The following is a 21,259-nucleotide window of genomic DNA, read 5'->3' as shown; positions in this document are numbered from 1 at the left end:
ATGTACTGCGGCGTCTTGTTGTATAATTGGTATGGAGAGAGTATGTTTTGCTATGTCTGTATTTGCGTACTCTATGTGCTCTTGATGTTGTATAATACTGGACAATAGGAATCTGATCTTCTTTATTTCGATCATGTATTATCAACTTAGGATTTGCTTATTTCGATTAATAGTGGCATTGAACTAAATTTTGATTGTTCGAAATGGCAGACTTCGACATTTGTTATGATTGTTAAGTTGATTCTTGATAGCAACACTAAATAATGATGCGTGAACAAGTGTCATCCGTTGCAACGCACATGCATATACCTAGTTGGTATAATGAGAATGTAGTAAAGGATGTTTCTTGCATTGGAGTTGCTTTTGATGCAATCCAAAATTGCTTCAGGAGCTCACAACCTATCCATGGTGGATGTTTAGCTGAATTATTTACAAATAAAAGAGAACTAAAATAACTTGTTCGTCTTTTTTTGGCTATAGAATAGATAAAATGGATAAGATGCTAAGGGAGCACACGACAACACTTTTAAATTGTATTGATTCAGCATTTGGTTCAAATCGTGATGCCTTAGAGGGCCTAGCTAGAATTGTAAATTCTGGTGATATGATTTAAAGGGTTGTGAACCTGAAGCAAATTATTGTTCTCGAAACACTTCATCATCCTTCCACTGGCCCTCCACCCGACAATAATCACACTCGCATAGAAACCCATAATCCTCTAGCAGCACGCGTTGTCTATCATCATACCTCCATTTGGTCGCAAAGTAGATGATGCAGACCTCCATGTGATGTGGCGCTAGGGCTGCCGATCCTTGCGACGTCTTGCGCTCCCGAGGGCAGGGGTGAGGCCGAGGATACAGAAAGGATGGAACAGAGGGTTGACTATGGGAGGGAGTAACAAAGAGGAGGAAGATGAGCGACTCTTAGATCACTTTAGTGGGGGCAACGACGCTGAGGCCAACACGTCGCCATGGGAGAGTGCGGAGGCGCGAGTGCGAAGCGGCGATGTAGGCCGCTAAGCAGGAGCAGCAACATAGTAGGAAACACATGGCATCGTGGTGGTGAGGGAGGATGGAGCGAAATAGGAGCGAAGCACCTCCCCCTCGTTGCTGGCGGCCACGAGATCGTGACCCGCGAGGTCGGCCATGCAAAGCGCAAAGTTGAGCGATGTTTTGACCATTGTTAGGCAATCGGGCGTCTGAAAATAATCGCGACGATATGGACACGTTTATAGGCCAGATTTGCTCTCCGATTTAATATATAGAAAATAAATGATTTGCTTTCATTTCATGGCAAGTCTGGAAATCACCCGTGTAAAAATCGTTCTAAAAGAATTATTTGATTCTCCCAATATTATCTTATAATCATAAGGGTGTTTCGCCTCTTTTAAAACAAAGGAAAAGTAAAGAAATTTTGAAGAATTAAAATCCTTAGAAAGTTTTCATATGTAACCTTTTAGAATAAAGGATTGAGTCTTTATAAATCACATAAAATTTCTATAGAACAGATTATTATATTGAGATTTTTGAGGACTTTTAATACGAGGTCTAACCTCTTTAATTTTTTCAAATAGAATTGAAAGTAGAAGGGAAGAAAACCAAGGGCGTGCTTTCGAGAATCCAACAGCCCCCGTATAGATCGCGCAAACGGAGTCCCATTCGGAGTTCCGGTTTCGCTTTCCTGCTCCCATCTTCTCCTCTCCCCCCTTCGCGGCCAAGCCAAAGCCATGCCTCCTTCGACTTCTACTTCCCCCACCACGTCACAACAGGGCCTCCACACCGCCTCCCTCCGCCCCCTTCCGCTTGCGCCCACGAACCCTAACCCTAACCCCGTCGCCGCCGCGGGACCTACCCGGCTAGCACTCGCACCGCGCCTTCGGCGTCATATTCGGCGCCTGCGCTCTCCGTCCTCGCGCGGCGAGCCGGGGTGCTAGGGTTTTCTAGATGGATCCACGCCGCGCACCCCCGCGGGGCGGGGGCGCCAACGGGCTCTCTTACTCCACGCTGTTCAATCTCGAGGTAGTTCTGCTCTCTCGCGTGAAGAGGGTTTCTCTGCGCCATGTGTTGGATACGACGCTGCGTGGTAGATGCAATTACTGGGTTACCGAGCTCGTTATTGCTCGGTTTTGGGTTAATTCTCTTCCCCGGGATACATACTTTGTGCCCTGTTTTTTCGGGGTGCAATCTGGTGGTCACTTTGGGGTGGTGCCCCCCTTTTGAGTTCGGCTGTTAGTGGCTGCCTAATATTCGATTAATGTAGGTTGTCTAGTGGTGCTGTTCTATTGTGTATGGTGGCTGATACTCATTACTCAACCCTACTGTTTATTTGGTTTGGACTACCATTCAATTGCTGTGCTGTGTTTTGCTAAGTCTAAGTTACTGGTTCCCTTATTGGTTATTCTAGTCTAATTGGTTCTTAGTGTGCCTTTTTGTCTTCTCTTAGTCATCATTTTTGTCAAAATTTATAGTATTCCATGCATGATCGTGAATCTGTTTTTGCTCAATTGCTTGCCTAAGTTGTTGGTCTCAATGTACCCATACAACGTTTTGAGTTACATAGATAGCTTATTAGTTGCTAGGATCTATCTAGGCTCCTTGTTGCGCATTGTGTGGTGGTAGTCTGCTCAGTTTGCAGCATGTCAGTTGTCATATTGCTATTTTTGTATTCTCTAAACTCACATAGACTAATTTTGCTTGGTGTTCATTCATCTAAGCATGTGCACTCATGCATGGCAAACAGTTTCCTTTGCCAAATGCATGTTTTGATTTTATGCAGTTTGCTAATTGTATGATTTTGCTTGCTAAGGGAATTTCGTTTGATCATGCCAGTGTTGTTTGTTTGTTTGCATCTTTGAGCTATTGATCCATTATTTTATTACTCGTGTAGTTTTAGTTATTGCTTATCTATCAATATGGACTGTGTAGGATATTTAAACCTTGTAGTCCCATGTAGTGTAGAAATGGGTACAGCAAAATTGATGTTCTCTTGTTTTTTGAACTTTGTGAAGAAGATAAGTTCATCTACTCTTATGCCTTTCTGCCTTTTTATTCCTATTGGTATGCAATTCTGATGATGGGTGGTACTGGAAATACTGTTGCAGCCTTTGCTGAACTTCAGGGTTCCTGTACCGGAAGATCTTGCCCGCTACGAGAATAGCAGCTCAAATGGGAGTCCAAGCAGTGAAGGTTGGACACCTTTTTTCTTTTTAGCCTTTATTCTGACATTTTCTGTTTAAGAGTTATCTTTTAAACAGTAGCTTGTTTTCAAAATCCGTCTTGCAGCTTGAGCAACTCTGTCACCATTTGTCATGTTTCTATATGCATCATTTGCCTTATTATGCTTCTAATTTTTAGGTCAGGGATCCTTATTGGATCAGTACAATGGTGTAAATGATGCTTCCCATGGCCTGCACCGGAAGCGGAAAAGGCATCTTGACGGTGCCAGCGATGATGATGAGGCAGATGCCTATAGTAACAAAATAACTGAGGAGCAATACCGTGCTATGCTCAGTGAACATGTCCAGAAGTACCGGAGGTCAAAGTTCAAGGAGGGTGCTTTTAGTTCTGATCCTCCTCGTGTGGCAACCCCTCAATTAAAACACAAAAATGGTGGTAAAAAAAATATGAAGCGCATAAGTGATTTCAGCGATGATGTGGCATTAGATGGGATAGAAGCCTCACATGAATATAATGGGATAGAGTGTATTAAAACTCATGGCGGTTTTAATAAGCTTGTTGCAACTCTTGATTCCACTTATTTAGATATGGGGGATAGTACACGTTACTTAGTTCCAGAGGGTTATGATAAGTTAGCATCATCCCTCAATCTCCCTGTTTCTTCTGATATACGTGTCGAGGAACACTTCTTGAAGGGCATGCTAGATTTACGCACCCTAGCAGCAATGCTTGGTACTGACCAAAGGTTTGAGGCTTCCAATCGTGGTGGAATATCTGAACCCCTGCCACAATTTGAATCTCTCAAAGAAAGGGTAAAGGTGCAGGAATTTTCTCTTCAAGTTACCAAGGACCCCTTTGCAATTCCGGAAGGATCAGCTGGGAGGATACGAAGGTATATTATATCAGAAGCTGGCGATTTGCAGGTTCATTATGTTAGAGTCATGGAAAAAGGAGATACATATGAGGTTGGTATTATCTGATATAACTGTGATTGCACTTCTATATATTCACTATATTTAGCAACCATGCGATATCATCAATGCAGATTATCGAGCGTAGCTTACCGAAGAAGCAAATAGTAAAGAAGGAACCTTCGGTAATTATGAAAGAAGAGTCTGAAAAGACTTACAAACTATGGCAGTCTCTTGCTACAAAAAGCATACCAAAGCATCACAAGAATTTTACTGCTTTGATAAAGAAACGACAAGTAGATGCGAAGCGCTTCTCTGATAGTTGTCAACGAGAGGTATTGTGCCTGTTTATATTGTTGCCCTGTACTGTACAATTTTCATCTGCTTTTGTTTACAGTCTTAATGTATGTCTGAAATATCCAGGTAAAGCTCAAAGTAAGCAGGTCACTGAAACTGATGAGGTGTGCTGCAGTACGCACAAGAAAGTTTGTTAAGGATATGCAGATGTTTTGGAAACGTGTAGACAAAGAGCAGGTTTTCTTTTTGCCCTTACACTCTGCTGAGGCTTATTTTAAATTTATACCTTTTTTTTTATTTCTCACTCCTTTTCATTACCTCCGCTGAGTTCAACATATATCCTCTCTTAACTGTCCGCTTGCATATACCTCATCTGTTTGGTTCAGTTTAGCAACTGCTTTCCCTTTAGTTGTCTTCAAAACAAGACACTTAAGATTATGACACTTAATTCTTTTCCGTCTGCATCAGTATGAGTTGAGGAAAAAAGAGGAAAAAGAAGCTGCTGAAGCTTTGAAACGGGAAGAGGAGCTACGTGAAGCCAAAAGACAGCAACATAGGCTAAATTTTCTGCTGTCCCAAACAGAGCTTTATAGTCATTTCATGCAGAACAAGACTGGTGGTTCAGCGCCGCCTGATGAGGAAGATGTCCCTGATGAAGAAGATCCTGAGGAAGCTCAATTGAAAAGAGAGGCCTTGAGAGCAGCTCAGCATGCCGTCTCTCAACAAAAGATGAAGACAAATGCATTTGATAGTGAAATTGTGAGGCTTCGTCAAACTTCTGATTCTGCTCTTCCAACTGATGATTCATCTAGCATGGACCCTAGCAAGATTGATCTATTACACCCGTAAGTTCTGTTTGAAAAGTTGTTTATTATTTACAACATTATAAATGAGTGTAGAACTGATTGCGGTTGGTACTATCTTATTTGTAGCTCAACAATGCCTGAGACGTCTTCTGTGCAGACCCCGGAGTTGTTTAAGGGTGTATTAAAAGAATATCAGTTAAAAGGCTTACAGTGGCTGGTTAATTGTTATGAGCAGGTAAATTGTTAATGTTAAAAGCATATACATTTTGACCATTTAGTTTGAGCACTACTCTTCGATTCACTTTAAATTTTGGAATTGCAGGGCTTGAATGGCATTCTTGCTGATGAGATGGGTCTTGGCAAAACTGTTCAGGCTATGGCATTCCTGTCTCATTTGGCTGAGGTTGGTTGATTTTTTTAACATAGAAAATGTTTCCACTAGTCAATCCAGTGCTTGATTATTATTTTGTACCAGGATATTTTTTTGGGTATCTGACCGATCTCCTGTTATTTTTAACTCATTTTTTATGCTTTCAATCAGTTAACATATCTACATAAATTTTAGAATAAAGTACTCCCTTTGTTCCAAATTGTAAGTCATTTTGGCTTTTCTAGATACATAATTACCAAGTATCTAGACAGTGTATATTTAGGTGCATAGCTAAACTGTATGTACCTTGGAAAGCTAAAATGACTTGCAATTTGTAATAGAAGGAATATAAATCTAACACCAAATGGTTGAATGCTAACCATTTGATATATCACACAGGACAAAAACATATGGGGCCCCTTTCTTGTGGTGGCTCCTGCATCTGTTGTGAATAATTGGGCTGAGGAGTTGATTAGATTCTGCCCTGACCTAAAGATACTTCCTTACTGGGGTCCAGAGAGGATGATTCTTCGAAAGAATATCAACCCCAAGCGTCTGTATCGCAGGTGAGTTGCTGTCTAGGAGAGAAACTTGTGCGAGTGATCCTTTTCTTTAAAAAGCGTATAACCTGATTGCCTAATCATCTAACCTTTTCTCTCTTAACTCTGCAGAGATGCTAGCTTTCATATTCTTATTACAAACTATCAGATACTTGTGAATGAAGAGAAGCTTTTGAGACGTGTTAAATGGCAATACATGGTATTGGATGAGGCCCAGGCTATCAAAAGTTCAAGCAGGTGACTTTACATGTTGAAATCTCTCTCTCTCTGTGTGTGTGTGTGTTTTCATTGATTTATTAAGGAACTATCGTATATGCCTTCCCTTGCTTGACAAATTATCTCTCTGCTGCAGCCAGCGATGGAAGACATTACTGAGCTTCAACTGTAGAAACCGTCTTCTTCTTACTGGGACACCAATACAGAACAATATGGCTGAGTTATGGGCACTTCTTCATTTCATTATGCCCACTCTATTTGACAGCCATGAACAGTTCAACGAGTGGTTCTCAAAGGGGTATTGTTCTCTCTTTTTCTAGTTGTACTTTCTTTATTTTGTACATACTTAAGTTGCTGATGTTTTGACAGTATTGAGGGTCATGCTGAGCATGGAGGAGCTTTGAATGAACATCAACTTAGTAGATTGGTAAGACTTGATCATACTGTTTATGTTGTTGTTTTTTGAATATTTTGAGTCTGGGTACAATTTGCTATCTTGCTAAGATTATAATGACACTTCTCTTTTTTTCACAGCACGCTATTTTGAAGCCCTTTATGCTCCGCCGGGTTAAGATTGATGTCATTGCTGAAATGACCAAAAAGAAAGAAGAAATTGTTCCCTGCAAATTGAGTTCTCGTCAACAAGTTTTCTATCAAGCCATAAAAAATAAGATCTCGCTTAACGAGTTGCTTGCTGGAAGTCGTGGCAGTCTAAATGACAAGAAGTTACTTAGCCTGATGAATATTGTCATGCAGTTACGGAAGGTAGCGGGTTGTTATAGTATGTTTTTTTGCTTTTGATCATATATGTAAAATCATTTAGAAGAACCCAACTGCCTAGAAAAAATCCTTCCCTAACGTAAATTTTGCTAAATGTGACTCCTTTTCTGGTTTTAATTGGATGCTATTTCTCTGCATTGCCTTTTAGGTCTGCAATCACCCCGAGCTGTTTGAGCGGAATGAGGGAAGCTCTTACTTCAACTTTGCTGAAATCCCAAACTCACTTCTTTCTCCCCCATTTGGGGAATTGCAAGATGTACACTATGCAGGCAAGAGAAATCCCATAATCTTTGAGGTATAATTTCTGTTACCTTAGCCCTTGTCTTTATTTGACCGCACTTGTACAACCTCCTGTGTATATTTCTTCCTGTTCATGAACACCGTATTAATATCTACCTTACATAATCTCAGATTCCAAAGTTAGTTTATGAGGGAATCATCTCCAACATGGAAAATTCTGGAAACATCTGTGGATTTCAGAATGGATATTTGAACAGGCTGTTTAATATATTTTTGCCCAGCAATATCTATCGCTCAGCCATTCCAGAAGTTAGTTCATCAAAAGAGTCTCTTCTATCATCTGGTGCATTTGGCTTTACACGTTTGTCAAATCTGTGCCCAGTTGAAGCTTCCTTCCTGGCTACTGCTTCATTGTTTGAGAGACTAGTCTTTTCAGTAATGCAATGGAATATGAACTACACTGCTGAAATTCTGGATGAATTCCTTGATTCAGAAGATACCGGCATCCAGTCCAGTCATAATGATTCCACAAAAGTTCGTGCAGTTGCCCGTTTGTTGCTTTCTTCTACAAAGGTCAAGCCCAGTTTGCTTAGGACAAAGATTGGGACTGGGCCAATTGATGGCCCATATGAAGCACTGGTGCTTTCTCATCGCGACAGGCTCGCTTCAAACATTAGGCTTCTTCGTTCAGCATATGCTTTTATTCCGCCAGCTAGAGCACCACCTGTGAGTCCATTTGTCTTGTCCATGTGGGTTTCTTTTGTATATTGCATTGCATGAGGCCATCAGTGTCTATAGTCATCTGAGTACATTTTTTGCTCTAAATGTTAAAAGAGTTTGGAACCTCCAAGTATTGTAAGAGTTGTTCTTTTACATCTATCTGTTTTTATCACATATATTGTCAGTGTTCATTAACAGCCCTTTCCCCTTCACCAGATAAATGTTTGGTGTGCTGATCGAAATTTTGCCTATAAGTTCACCGATGAGATGTATGATCCTTGGGCCAAGAAACTGTTCCTGGGATTTGCTCGTACTTCTGAGTTCAATGGTCCTAGACAACCAATTGCTCCTCATCCTTTGATACAAGAACTTAATACTGATTTGCCCATCATTGAGCCGATGCTGCAGCTACCCTATAGGATATTTGGGTCTTCTCCACCGATGAGTAATTTTGATCCAGCTAAAATGCTCACTGTAAGTCTTCATCACTTCTGTTGACTGTTGTGCTATGTGGCACAGTTGCACATTTTTGTTTATGTTTGCTCTCTCACGTGCTGACCTGCATAATTTCATCACCCTTTTAGGCTTGTTTGGACGTTTAGTTTAGTTCCTTAGATTAAGTTAAATTTGAACCGAGGGTTGGAAGTTCCTAGAAGAAATCCCTCATCCAAATAGAGGTCCCAAGTTATCATTTATATCAATGTGGATCTGAGGTGCCTTTTGAACTCTTAGAGCTCAAATATGTCTTGGGACAATTTGGAATGAAGTAATGAACTCCTTTACATAAAGGCCAAAACAATTTCTGTTTTTATTGCACCTTTAGTTATTGTGGTACTGCGTTACTATATGTAGTGCTTGATGACAGGATTCTGGGAAGCTCCACACCTTGGATATGCTACTACGACGCCTTCGAGCTGAAGGTCATCGTGTGCTTCTTTTTGCTCAGATGACTAAAATGTTGGACATTCTTGAGGTATTACTTTATGCTACATGTTTACTATTTAATATGTGCACTATTCTACATGTTTGTACTTCCTATGCAGTATACACATACATTTTGCAAAATCTACAAATGATATAAGTGTAGTTACATACTTCTGTAGTCATGGGTACCAATTGATGTTCAGAAGACTGATAGCAATTTTGGTTTCCACTATTTGTCATGCTAACATTGTGATAGTCGTGAAGGAACTGAATAAATTTCTAAATATTTCAGAAAAGTTGAAAACTCGTGTCAGGGGTTGTGTTGTGTTGAATTGCGTTGAGCGTGTGGATGTTGTGTGTTTCTGTATTTTCTCTCTTCTCTTTAATGCAATGATCTCCTGCATATTCAAGAAAAGAAGGGTTATCTGTCCATTTTCCTGGAGAATGTACTGTTGAGTTTGGTGCACTAAAATTAGTATTCTTCCAATTTACGACCACACATGTTATATTTTCAGGATTACATGAATTTCAGAAAATTCAAGTATTTCAGACTTGATGGGTCTTCAGCCATCTCAGACCGCCGTGACATGGTCCGAGATTTTCAGAACAGGTATGCATATTAATGTATTGGTGGCAGGGTTTACTGCTGCGATATGATGACATAACTCTGTTGAAAAACATGGCCTTAACCATTTTTTTCTTCTCTGTAGGAATGACATATTTGTTTTCTTGTTAAGCACAAGAGCTGGGGGGCTTGGTATTAATTTGACTGCTGCTGATACTGTTATTTTTTATGAAATTGACTGGAATCCAACACAAGACCAGCAGGCAATGGATAGAACACACAGACTTGGTCAAACAAAGGAGGTAACTGAAACTTCAGTTTATGCAAAGTTTATTTCTTTCAGTTCACACTTCACAGACCATCATTTATAATTTTTAAATGACATCTGATCTTCATGACAAACTTACTATGAAAAATGTGTGCTGCTGCAGTTTGACTAACTGCTGTTCGATAATCTTTATGGTTAACTTGTTTCACATTTCAAAAGTTAGATTGATTATTAATGAAAGCTATCGAGGCATTTAATTTTCATATCCACTTTTAATCATCATTCCTTTCATCCAGTTTAATTTGAAAGTGTCCACCACTCTTTGTTTTCTTTGCTCTTTTTCTCTTGTAGATTATTGTACAATAAAGCCAAACTTAATTGCCAACCCTGTTAACTCGTCCGGTAGCATTCTGTGTTGCTACTGGTCACAAATTTATTTGTCTTGGACTCTTGGTTACCATCGCAATCTCCAAAAACATATTTTTTACTATTAATTCCTGCTGTAGCATGTTTTTAGAACCTAATAAAGTGATGAAGGTACTTTCTGAGACAAACCTAGACGTGTTCTTTTGAGTTTGCAATGTATTTGCATGAAGGGTTATTGATCAAAATTTTGAAGTTCGACTGCTTATGTCCAAAGCAAGTAGTATTTCTAACCATTGGTTGTGAATTGGCTTCTTGGCTGTTACTGGAACTAAATATCTTTGTTGTTTTTTGTGTGAATAAGTTTTATGATAGGTCATGCTCTTATTTTCTTTGGAACATGCAATTTTAGGTAACTGTGTACAGGCTTATATGCAAAGATACCATTGAGGAGAAAATATTGCAAAGAGCAAAGCAGAAAAATGCAGTGCAAGAGTTAGTTATGAAGGGGAAACATGTCCAGGACGATCATTTAATGAGACAAGAGGATGTTGTTTCATTACTTATTGATGACACACAGATTGCACACAAGTTGAAAGAAATATCCATGCAGGTAAACATAATATTGTAGTTTCAGTTCCATCTTTTGGTCACTTATCGAATATCTGTTACTCATACATTTGGAGCACATATAAAAAAAACACATTTTGCAAAGTTAATATTAGCTTGTAGCAATTGCTACTATATGTCACAGTTGTACATGGAATGGAACTGATGCGTACGGATATATTTGCTAGTATTGGAACAATTTTGATTTTTTGGATACATTATCTCCGATTGTACAAATGCTTAATGATACCTGCATGTTATAGCAATGCATTTCTCAAATTGCATCCTTGGAGGATTGCCCAGTTGCACGCAGAGAGAGGATTAGACTGACAAAGGCAACTGGGAGTCTCTGTATCCCTCTAAAATAAGGGAAGGCGAACATGTGTTGATTTCGTAGAAATGAAGGGGCAACATAGCTTAGCTTTTGCTGGTGGTAGGGGATGGGACACATAATAATGGTATTTGGGCTCTTTGCTTTTGTGCCTTTATAGTGAGGTTTTATTGTTGTTATTACATCATTATTGTTATACTTTATTGTGCTCTGTACATAGTTGTTAAGGCGTCCGTTAAGCGTCGCTTAAGCGGCAAGGCGCTGATTAGCAGCAAGGCGTCCTTGTTGCCTTAGACTGAAGAGTAAGGCGTCTGCCTTGGCCAATATGGCGTCGCCCAAGCGCCTTGAATCTTGCTAAGGCGTCGCATTGAGTACGCCTTGAAGACCTGCGACGGCGACGGCGGGGCACAGGCGGCTGTGGCGCGCAGGGCTCTAGGAGGGTGTGACAGCGGTGTGGGGACAGGAAGAGAGAACTGCGGGGAGGGAGGGAGAAGAACGGCAGCACCGGGGGAGAGGGAGAAAGAGGGGAGCGGCGGTGTGGGGGACAGAGGGCAGAGTTGAGCGGTGGCGCCAGGGGAGAGGGAGAAAGAGAGAGCGGCGGCGGCGTGGGGGAGACACTTGTTGTGCGGACGGGCACAGGGTGGTGGCTGAGAGGGATATGAGAAGTGTAGGTTAGGTCAAGTAGTGGGCTGGTTGGGCTGGGAAACAGTAGGCCGGTGGCCCATATGTCTTTAATCCCCTTTATTTTTTCTTATCTTTTTAGTTCTCTATAGAATCAGTGAGTCTATTAGTTATGTATTTATTTTTTTTCTAATCTTCTACTACTACCTATTAATTATGTTGTATTTTAAGTCTATTATGTTGTCTTATATTGAACTTGTACTCCTATTTAGTACTATCATCCCTACCTATTTAAGACTATATTCCTATATTTATATATTAGTAAGGCGTCGCCTTATGCTTTAGGCCTTACCGCTTAAAAGGTAAAAAGGGGGGCGGCCACTTTACCTCGCCTTACCGCCGTAACAACTATGTCTGTGTATTTGTTCAATTGTCCAGAAATTTACTGTTCTTGCTGGTAGGCTGGGCCACTGGTACCATAAATTTTACATGTTGACTTATTTATTAAAATATTGGTCCACTCCCTTGTAACAATGGCTTCTAGTACTGATTTTTTATAGTGTATAATATCATTTTCCTCTGTCTGTGGAGTGTGGAAACAATACAACAACAATAAAGCCTTTTAGTTCTAAGTAAGTTGAGGTAGGCTAGAGTTAAAACCCAATCGAAACCACAAGTCAAGATTGTGTATGGATATAGCTCTTTTCTATGCACTCCTATTTCAAGGCCAACTCTTTGGATATATTCGACCCCTTCTATTATTACCTTTTCCCATGTCAACTTTGGTCTTTCTTTGCCTCTCGTCTCGTTACTATTGTGTCTTAGGATGTTACTGTGCATTGGTGCCTTTGAGGTCTCCATTTCCAAACCATCTCAGTGGTGTTAGAAAAGTTTTTTTCAATTGGTGCTACCTCTAGCCTATCACGTATACCATCAACGGTGTTAGAGAAGTTTTTTTTCTCACTTGGTGCTACCCCTAGCCTATCACATATATCATCGTTTCGGACTCGATCTCTTCTTGTATGGCCACAAATCCAACGTAATATACACATTTTTGCAACACGTACATGCTGAACTTGTCATCTTTTTGTAGGACAATATTTTGCACCATACCATGCAGCAGGTCTAATCGCTATCCTATAAAACTTGCCTTTTAGCTTCTATGGTACCCTCTTGCCATATAGAACATCAGATGATTGACGCCACCTCATTCATACTGCTTTGATTCTATGGCTAACATCTTCATCAGTATACCCGTCTCTCTGTAGCATTGATCATAAATACCGAAAGGTATCCTTTTTGGGCACTACTTGACCTTTCAAACCAGCACCTCTTTCCTCATGCATAGTAACCTGAAGCCACATCTCATATATTTGGTTTTAGTTCTACTGATTCTAAAACCTTTGGACTCTAGGCTTTCCTGCCACAATAGTTTCTTATTTACTCCTGCCTGTCTTTCATCAATTTACACTACATCAGATATCATACACCAAGGGATATCTCTATGTTTGTGGAAACAATACTATGTTTTAATTCAATGGGAGAAGTCTTGCAAGAACAACATTTTTCATCTCCATTTACCGTTTTAGGCGAAGGATCGACAAAAGAGGAGACGAGCGAAGGGCATCAAGGTTGACAAAGAAGGAGATTTGACGCTCGAAGACTTGGATGATGCTACTGCAGAAGCTGTAGATCAAGACAAAACGACCAGCAAAAAGGTACATGTGTGAAATATATTTGAGCTATTGATCTACCTGTTAAACTATTTTGTAGTACAGATATCCCACATCTTCTGAATGATCATTGTTCATTTTTTATGTATGTGCCTGCGGTTTCTTGAGCTTTATTCAATTGTTTATATGCACTTGGAAGCAAATGAACAAGAAAAGAATTCAACATGCAAACTTGAAATTCAAACTAGTGTAAAATGAAACATAAGGGTCCGTTTGGATGTAGATACTGGAGATGTTAGAATTGAATTAGATCCAATACCAAATCTACCTAGTATTGGAAATGAGTTGCAATATAATTTGGTGGTTTGTATGTAACTGGAACTGCAATTCCAGCCAATACAGTTATACAGATGGTCTACGCTCTGAATTGTGGGAGGCAGTTTCTAGTTATAGTCCAAAATCCAAATATAAGGCAGTTTATTGAAGGAAAACTAGTGAAAACCCTAAACACGACAACCCAGGTGCTGTTTGGTCTGGGTACCGTAGTGGGAATGGTAATGGGAGCAGCTAGCAACGCCATCGATTGCAGGTTAGTTATTACCGTGTTATGATTGGTTGGCTCGTGAGGAAGGTGACTGGCTGTGGGATCGGATGGCACCCAATGAAGAGCGGTAACAAATTTCTATCGGCCGATAACAAATGGCGCTGTGAACGATTGTAGTTGGGCCCAACCAAACAACAACCAACTGGATCCAATAACGTTGTAAACCAATCCTGTGGCATAAAGACCGAACCAAACACGTACCCAGATGGCTAACCCTACGCAACCCACCTACACACAAAGACAACACAATCGATGGAGCCCACCATGTCATCTTTGCCGATTTCCCACAGCAAACATCAGCTGAAGCCCTAACACGCCACCACCTACTCACAACAAGCCTTGACCTCCAAAGAAAGTGAACACAATGTGTCATCTTTACAAAGCTTTGTTGCACTCGATAACGAAAGCAATTCATCTTCACCATTGATCCAACCTAGGAGCTTAGAAACCAGGAACGTGGAAATAAGCCACATTCCTCTTTACTGGAACGTTCGTTCTTTTTTAGGAACATGGGAACAATCTCGTCCCATAGTGTTAAAACCTAGTTTTAGTAGTGTACTGCGTACACGTTCCTGTTCCTCGATCCCATCGATCCAGGAACCTGGTTACTAGGCCTAGGAGAGCCACAAAGACATGCCACCAGGAAGTAGCAAACCCGAAAGAGACTCAATGGATTGAACTTAATTTAATCACCCATTTGAACTTTATATGGGGTTTTGTTTTGGGCTATATCGGTTGAACTTGACTTGCATTTTAGTCCATATGATAGCTATAGTATGACTGCTGTATTTGTGCAATATATCAATGCAGATTGAGAGCACTAGGGAACTTAATTTAATCCCCTTGCTATTTGAATAGCGAGGGGATTCCTCCCCCATAGACCCCCTCCAATTCCCTCGCCACCATACCAGACCTAAACAGAAATGCTTGGGCTTGAGAATTCTCTGCTACTATGATATATATATATATATATATATATATATATATTTCGTGAGTTACACAGAAATGATGCTTGGGCTTGAGAATTCTCTGCTACTATGATATATATATATTTCGTGAGTTACACAGAAATGATATTTCGTGAGCTATTATGCATCTTGATGTCATATTGGGCTGCCTTATGTTGCAATGCAAAAGTGCTGTTCTTTTTGGATTTTGGCACTATTGAGAGTTGTGACCTGTATCGGTAACTTGTAGTGTGCAAGGCAATTATGCTCAAAATAGTTTTCATATGTTCTTTTGCCACCTTGTCTATCCAACTTGATCTTTGTTTAAGAAGCCTTGCTAATTAGAGTGTTCTTTAAAATTATTTTCAGAAAAAGAGCTCCCACAAGAAACATACGAATAGTCATGATAATGACAATATAGACAAGAATGGAGAGGCCGATGTGGGAGATCATCCGGGGAGTAGTAACACAGAAAACGAACAGATGCCCGAATCAAGACCTAAAAGATCAAAAAGGCTGATGAAGAGCATTACTGATGACAAGGAACTAGCTGCTGCTGCGGATCATGAGAAACCGGTAAATGAAGCGGAAAATCACTGAGCCCATGATTATGATAGAGAAGAGGTTCAAGGTGATGAGAACACTCCAGCCTAATCCACTGACAGAAGATGAGAACACCAAGATGCTAAATGACAAGACAAGTAATTTATTATGCTGAACTTGGGAGGAGACTTCTACTGACTGAAGGCATGGGAATCATACGGAAAGCAGCGAAATCGGGTGATTAAGCCGTCAGTGCGGTGGGCAGTGACAATAAGCTGACAGGGGTTGCCTTTTAGAGGCGAGGGTTATCCTGCAGAGGTTAGCAATGCAGTCGGCATCTGCAGTATTCATTGTGCTGGCTGTGACCATATATGTACATAAGCATGGAGGATGATCCATGACCAGCACACATAGAAATAATTTTGTGTAAAGAGGGTAATCTGTACTGATCATAGTTTTGGTGTTGATAATTAAAGCAAAGGAACAGGGCTGAAAAATAGCAGCCGTGGGGTTGAAACGTGTTTGATCATGTCTGACCGTAATGAGATATTTCATTAGCGCGTATATATGTGCATCTTATAAACAGGGGCATGTCGCATGGTTTGTTTTTGTCGAAACAGACTTATGCATCTGCCAAACGGCGAATTGAATTATAAGGTGGTTGATTAACATTGCGTGGAAACATGTTTACACCGTGGGTAACTTAGCGATCCTTGCCCAAGTAGATGCTTGGTGGAAATTGGTTGCTTACGTAAGCTTGTATTGCATAAAAGGAGAGAGGGGGTACGCTTGCATGAGCCAGCGCAATTTAGTGTGGTTTGGCTGAGCTGTATTACTCTGCTACATTTGTTTGGCTGGGTGCATTAGGAGTTGGGCTGCATGCTGCATCAAAGGTATGAGCAGTTTGGTTGTTTGCACTTCATCGAACACCCTAAGCACGTGATCCTCTTCGGCAGGAACATCGAGGAACTCGGATTCCAGGTACTCAGTGGCCTGCTCACATGTAATCCCGACAAGAGGCTCACGGTGGCTGCCATGTTCGAGCACCCGCCCAACTGTTCACTGAGACAAACGCACCGGAGCTGCCAAAGAAACAAGTGTCGCCAGTGTTGCCCAAGAGACCAAGGGTGCTCACAGGCTGTGTGTGACCTCGAAGTTTCCTTTCACCTTTGTCTGCATGTAAAACTAACCTGTTCTTCCAAACACAGGTTGTAATGTCTGGTGCCTTGTTGTGAACACTGTGGTACAGTGGTGGACTGGATAGGCAATGTTCAACGGTGGTGAACTCATATGCACTATTATGTTCGGTAATGCTTTGTTCGTTGACATCCCCATACAAGCAAGCAAACGAAACTATGCCCGCTCTTCGATGGGCGGGGAAAGCCGCATACAAGAAAACAACTTCCCTCTCAGGCTCAAACATTTTGTTTCGTGCAGACAATAAAAAAAGAATCGTTCCAGAAAGGAGAGTAAGCGTCAGGAGAAGTATCCAAATAAATGGTCACGGTAGTGTACATCTTCAAGCCGATCTTTCTTCACGGACAGAGGTTAATGAACGATATAGGTTTACTGCAGGCGATGCGTCTTATCATTTCGCTTGCGGGTGTGAGGCAATGAAGTTAACTGCAACTTTGATGGTGTCCATCTTGTCATCAGCTTCATTGTCAGGTATCTCGAATCTGAATTCATCTTCCAAGTCCATGACAAGCTCCACCGCGTCCAAACTGTCTAGGCCAAGATCATTCTTGAAATGGGCATCTGGCGTCAACTGCAACTTTGATGGACTCCATACTACACTGTACTATGTGCTTTTATATGCATGCAAATGAATATTTCTCTTTTTTTTTGCATAATATATGCTACATTATATGGGAAAAGGCTAAAAATACAGTATAACAGAAGTTCATCTCATGATGAAACTATTATATTAATATTAAGTGCTGACTTTCACGTCTTCACCCTTGCTATAGCACCTTGAAATATTGATATGCTAGGCAACTTGAAAGCCTGACTGCCTGGATTAATTTAAATGCATGATTTCTCATGTTCTGCACAAGTGTCTGCGAACGCCGGCGCCGTCGTGTTCCACCCGTCCCTGTTCGATGGAGAACAAGCTTCTGAGTTGTCGTAGACCGCCGGGTACAGAGAAGGGTAAATCTATCAGCTTTTAAACTCTGTTAAATTTGTTTTTTATTTCTGTTAAATAATCAAATGGTATTTAAGTGTGGGTGTTTCAGTTGATAATGGCACTTGGACGAAACCCTTATATTTGATGGTAATTTGGCGAAACCCAATTCTTATAATGGTATAATTGAGTTGTGATGGATAAGATTTGAGTGACATCGACATCTTAAATATCCAACTTTGAATATACAGATATGAATATAAATCAGATACGGATCGAAAACTGAATATCCAAATTCGAATAAGGATCGAATCTTATCCCTCTTAGACAGATCGAATTCTATTACAGACGAATAATATATATACCATTTACATCCATATTTATTTGTTTTCATTGATCAATCTTCACAAATATTGACTGGCCTCCATCTTACTTTTAAAGGAAAAAGAGTAAAATATACCACATGTAGAACAATAATATGTATGATGGATGTAGATATAGATCATATATAACTTGTAAAATGATTAAGACATAATTTTAACCTATGGTGCATTCGAGACACCGAGATTTAATCAGATTAGAGGAAGTAAATATAGTGTCCAAGTGCTAGCAGTAAATTTGTCTCCACTAGATCATGCATATGAGATGGGAATGGAGGTAGGATACGTAAACGGTAAATCGCTGGAGACAAACTAACTCCAAAAACTCTCATAGCAGACCCTAAAGCTCCTTCAAAAATTGGCGTGACTTAAAAAAACTGGCTTATCAACTTGCCACACACACACGTGGTCTCCTCATGCTCCTAATTGCCATAAACTCGTTCCCTACTTCCCTAGTGCATCAAAATACCATCTCCACGCCCCCTGCTGCCACGACTTCATCCGAAGGGTAAAAAGACTTTGCTTCTGTATTAGCAGGCGCTTGACCGTGGCATGTCCAATTGTAGCTGTTGATTGTTGGCTCTATCCTTAGCCGATCATGTCTAGTCCAACGCTACTTCGAGTGACGGATGTAGGGGTGGGGTTCTAGCTCTCCCACTGTTCCGAGTCCATTTATGTGACCCATCTGAGATTTTTGGAAATGGCAGACAGTAACAGCCTATCGGGGAGTGCTGTGCCTGTGATTCGTCTTTCTTTTTCATTTGAAGAATTTGTGTTTTGCTCACATATATATGATGACACAACCGATGGTCGCCGCCGCCGCACACGGACGGACAGGCCCAGCACAGCCCGGAAACTGCCTTGCGGCGACACGTTTTCCTGTCCGGCCCAGCAGCAGCAAGGAGGAAGGTTCGCTCGGTCGCTGGGCCTGGCTCCGCGTGCCGTCCCACCTATAAATGCGAGTCCTCGCCGAGTCCACTAGGGCATTGGGAGCTCACTCGCTGGTCGTTGCCTGCTGCGGATTGCCCCCAGGCGGCCCCACTCACTCCGCTGTTGATATTTCGTTTGGTTCTCCTTTCCGTCTTGTCCGTCGCCGAGGCCTTCTTCCCCTCGCTCCCCAGCTCCAGCAGGCAGATCAGATCCATCCAACCACGAACAGGAAGGTGAGCGCCGGGAACGAGCCCTCCGTCCTCCTACTAGCTGCGATCCGTAGCCTTGCGTCGCTTTCGCGCCTAGTCTAGATCGCCACGTTCTAGATCTGTGGTGTTTTACTTTCCCGGGTGCGGGTGGTCGAATCCTTCCATCCACCAGGAGAGCTCGTGGCTTGTCTTTGATTAGCTCGGTCTCCCCTGTGTCCGTGATCTGATATACGTCCGGATCTGTCTGCTGTAATCATCAGGAAGGTAGGAGGCCTGAGGGGCTGAAGTTGAACCATGAGTGCCGTCGCGGTTTCGTCGTCGCTGAACCCGAACGCGCCGCTCTTCATCCCGGCGGCGCTGCTGCAGGTGGAGGACTTCTCGCCGCAGTGGTGGGACCTCATCACCACCACCGCCTGGTTCCGCGACCACTGGTCCCGCGAGCACGCCCACCTGGACGAGATAGCCGAGCAGCTCGAGTTGGTCGCCCTCCTTGCCTACGATGAGGATGAGGACCTCTTCTACGGCGAGCAGGCCCCCGCCGCCGCCGCCCTTAAGACAGGTACGGATCTCTCTCTTACTCTTCCACCGATTTTTAGATTTGCCTAAAAGACGAATCATAGTGAGCTCACCCGCGTACGTTGGTGTGCTTTTCCTCCGCCAGATTCGGTGCTCAAGGCGCTGAACTTGGGTTCCCCGAAGAGCGGCGACGCCCCGCGGGGGTTCCGGGAGAAACCCAGGCACTCCGAGAAGCCGACCAAGTACGCCGGCAGCCCCAAGAGCAGCGCTCCTCGCGTGATCCACCAGCCTCGCTAGGTTCGCTGGCCGGCCCCTGATGGGGACTCGGTGACTCACATGGAAGGCTGCTGCCTCTCTAGCAGCATCTGCTACTGGCTGCAGCTGCCGTCGGCGTCGTGGTCTGTCTGTCAAAGTCGAAGTAAAAAAACGTGAGTAGTTGTACTACTGTAGAAGTTTCTTTTGTATAGCATGCACGTAAGAAATGACCAAAAAATATAACAAGAATGCAGCTGTTAGTTTACTGCTGCTCTCCTCGTGTGTCTAGGGTGCACTTCTGTAAGCAAACGTATATGATGTGTAATGGCAGACAGCTTAATGTTACAACTAGCTCTTCTACTGTTCTTGGTGCATGTTGCTTTCCTCCGACGAATTCACTGACTGGTCCACACTGATGTGCATGTGCGAGCAATCATTGTTCGGTGAGTTGGATGGTCTTATCTAGACAGACATGGGAGAGCCCAAGACCTTAAAATATTGTGGATAAGTTCAATCGTGCCTGACAGTCTCAATGATCCGGGCAAAGCTAATTTGTGAACAACTGATGTAAGTCACGTGTCCTTAATTACCACAGTAGCCACGATGGCATGGCAGGAAAAGAATGGTGTTACATATCCGGTAGATATGGAAGCTGACATATTGCACATATTAAATTATCATTATTCATTTTAGATATAACGTCTCTAGTTGATTATTATAATTACAAATAACACTGTCGGCGTTTCGAGACCGGGAGTCCCTCGGGCCGACAAGTGAGTGTCGCCGCGTGCCCCAGCCCAGATGGGTCGAGCGCGAGGGCGAGCGCGAAGGGGGGAGAAGCGAGACGGCCGGAGACCGGCGTGAGAGAGGTGGGAATCCCGCGGCCTTCGTGTTCGTCCCGCGCCCAGGTCGGGTGCGCTTGCAGTAGGGGGTTACAAGCGTCCACGCGGGAGAGGGAAGCGAGCGGCCCCAAGAGAGCGCCTGTCTCATCCTCGTCCCCGCGCAGCCAACCTTCTGTAAGAGGGCCCTGGACCTTCCTTTTATAGGCGTAAGGAAAGGATTCAGGTGTACAATGGGAGTGTAGCAGAGTGCTACGTGTCTAGCGGGGGAGAGCTAGCGCCTTGAGTACATGCCGTCGTGGCAGCCGGAGAGGTTTTGGCACCCAGTTGGTGTGATGTCGTGGCCGTCGGAGGAGCGATGGAGCCTGGCGGAGGGACAGCTGTCGGAGCGGTTGGGTCCTTGCTGACGTCCTCTTGCTTCCGTAAGGGGGCTGAGAGCTGCCGTCGTCACAGAGCATGCGGGACGCCATCATTGCCTATC

At 42.5% G+C, this 21,259-nt stretch overlaps 2 protein-coding genes and 1 long non-coding RNA gene across 3 annotated transcripts; 2 read left to right on the top strand and 1 right to left on the bottom strand.

Annotated features, from left to right (window-relative positions):
• Positions 1 to 1,635: 1,635 nt before the first annotated feature.
• Positions 1,636 to 16,109, top strand: LOC103640309 (chromatin-remodeling ATPase INO80). The gene is made up of 22 exons (XM_020544465.2): positions 1,636 to 2,018; positions 3,101 to 3,185; positions 3,354 to 4,141; positions 4,222 to 4,422; positions 4,511 to 4,621; positions 4,853 to 5,229; positions 5,317 to 5,425; positions 5,513 to 5,593; positions 5,960 to 6,126; positions 6,232 to 6,357; positions 6,473 to 6,634; positions 6,706 to 6,763; positions 6,871 to 7,101; positions 7,265 to 7,411; positions 7,528 to 8,082; positions 8,293 to 8,550; positions 8,942 to 9,049; positions 9,516 to 9,610; positions 9,711 to 9,867; positions 10,609 to 10,809; positions 13,347 to 13,475; positions 15,351 to 16,109. Exons 1-22 carry the CDS (start codon positions 1,944 to 1,946, stop codon positions 15,579 to 15,581), a joined length of 4,452 nt encoding a protein of 1,483 aa, XP_020400054.1. The 5' UTR covers positions 1,636 to 1,943; the 3' UTR covers positions 15,582 to 16,109.
• An 824-nt stretch (positions 16,110 to 16,933) lies between these two features.
• On the bottom strand, positions 16,934 to 20,090 carry LOC109942446 (uncharacterized). The gene is made up of 2 exons (XR_002265295.2): positions 19,798 to 20,090; positions 16,934 to 17,641 (listed from the first exon to the last, which is right to left on the bottom strand). It is a non-coding gene; the product is annotated as an uncharacterized lncRNA (long non-coding RNA).
• Positions 19,013 to 20,299, top strand: LOC100279412 (uncharacterized). Its single transcript, NM_001317819.1, has 3 exons — positions 19,013 to 19,192; positions 19,429 to 19,727; positions 19,830 to 20,299. The coding sequence occupies exons 2-3, from the start codon at positions 19,463 to 19,465 to the stop codon at positions 19,979 to 19,981; spliced, it is 417 nt and encodes a 138-aa protein (NP_001304748.1). The 5' UTR covers positions 19,013 to 19,192; positions 19,429 to 19,462; the 3' UTR covers positions 19,982 to 20,299.
• The last annotated feature ends 960 nt before the right edge of the window (positions 20,300 to 21,259 follow it).

Source organism: Zea mays, chromosome 9, assembly GCF_902167145.1.
Source record: "Zea mays cultivar B73 chromosome 9, Zm-B73-REFERENCE-NAM-5.0, whole genome shotgun sequence".
NCBI lineage: Eukaryota > Viridiplantae > Streptophyta > Magnoliopsida > Poales > Poaceae > Zea > Zea mays.
Note: the sequence above shows the minus strand (reverse complement) of the source record. Positions and strands in the feature narration are given on the sequence as shown.

Excerpts from the sequence above, each read along its gene's own strand:
- LOC103640309 (XM_020544465.2), top strand. The coding sequence starts at position 1,944 with ATGGATCCACGCCGCGCACCCCCGCGGGGCGGGGGCGCCAACGGGCTC. Across the intron at positions 7,412-7,527 it reads GAAATCCCATAATCTTTGAG|ATTCCAAAGTTAGTTTATGA; the intron begins GTATAATTTCTG and ends ACATAATCTCAG. Across the intron at positions 8,551-8,941 it reads ATCCAGCTAAAATGCTCACT|GATTCTGGGAAGCTCCACAC; the intron begins GTAAGTCTTCAT and ends GCTTGATGACAG.
- LOC100279412 (NM_001317819.1), top strand. The coding sequence starts at position 19,463 with ATGAGTGCCGTCGCGGTTTCGTCGTCGCTGAACCCGAACGCGCCGCTC. Across the intron at positions 19,728-19,829 it reads CGCCGCCGCCCTTAAGACAG|ATTCGGTGCTCAAGGCGCTG; the intron begins GTACGGATCTCT and ends TTCCTCCGCCAG.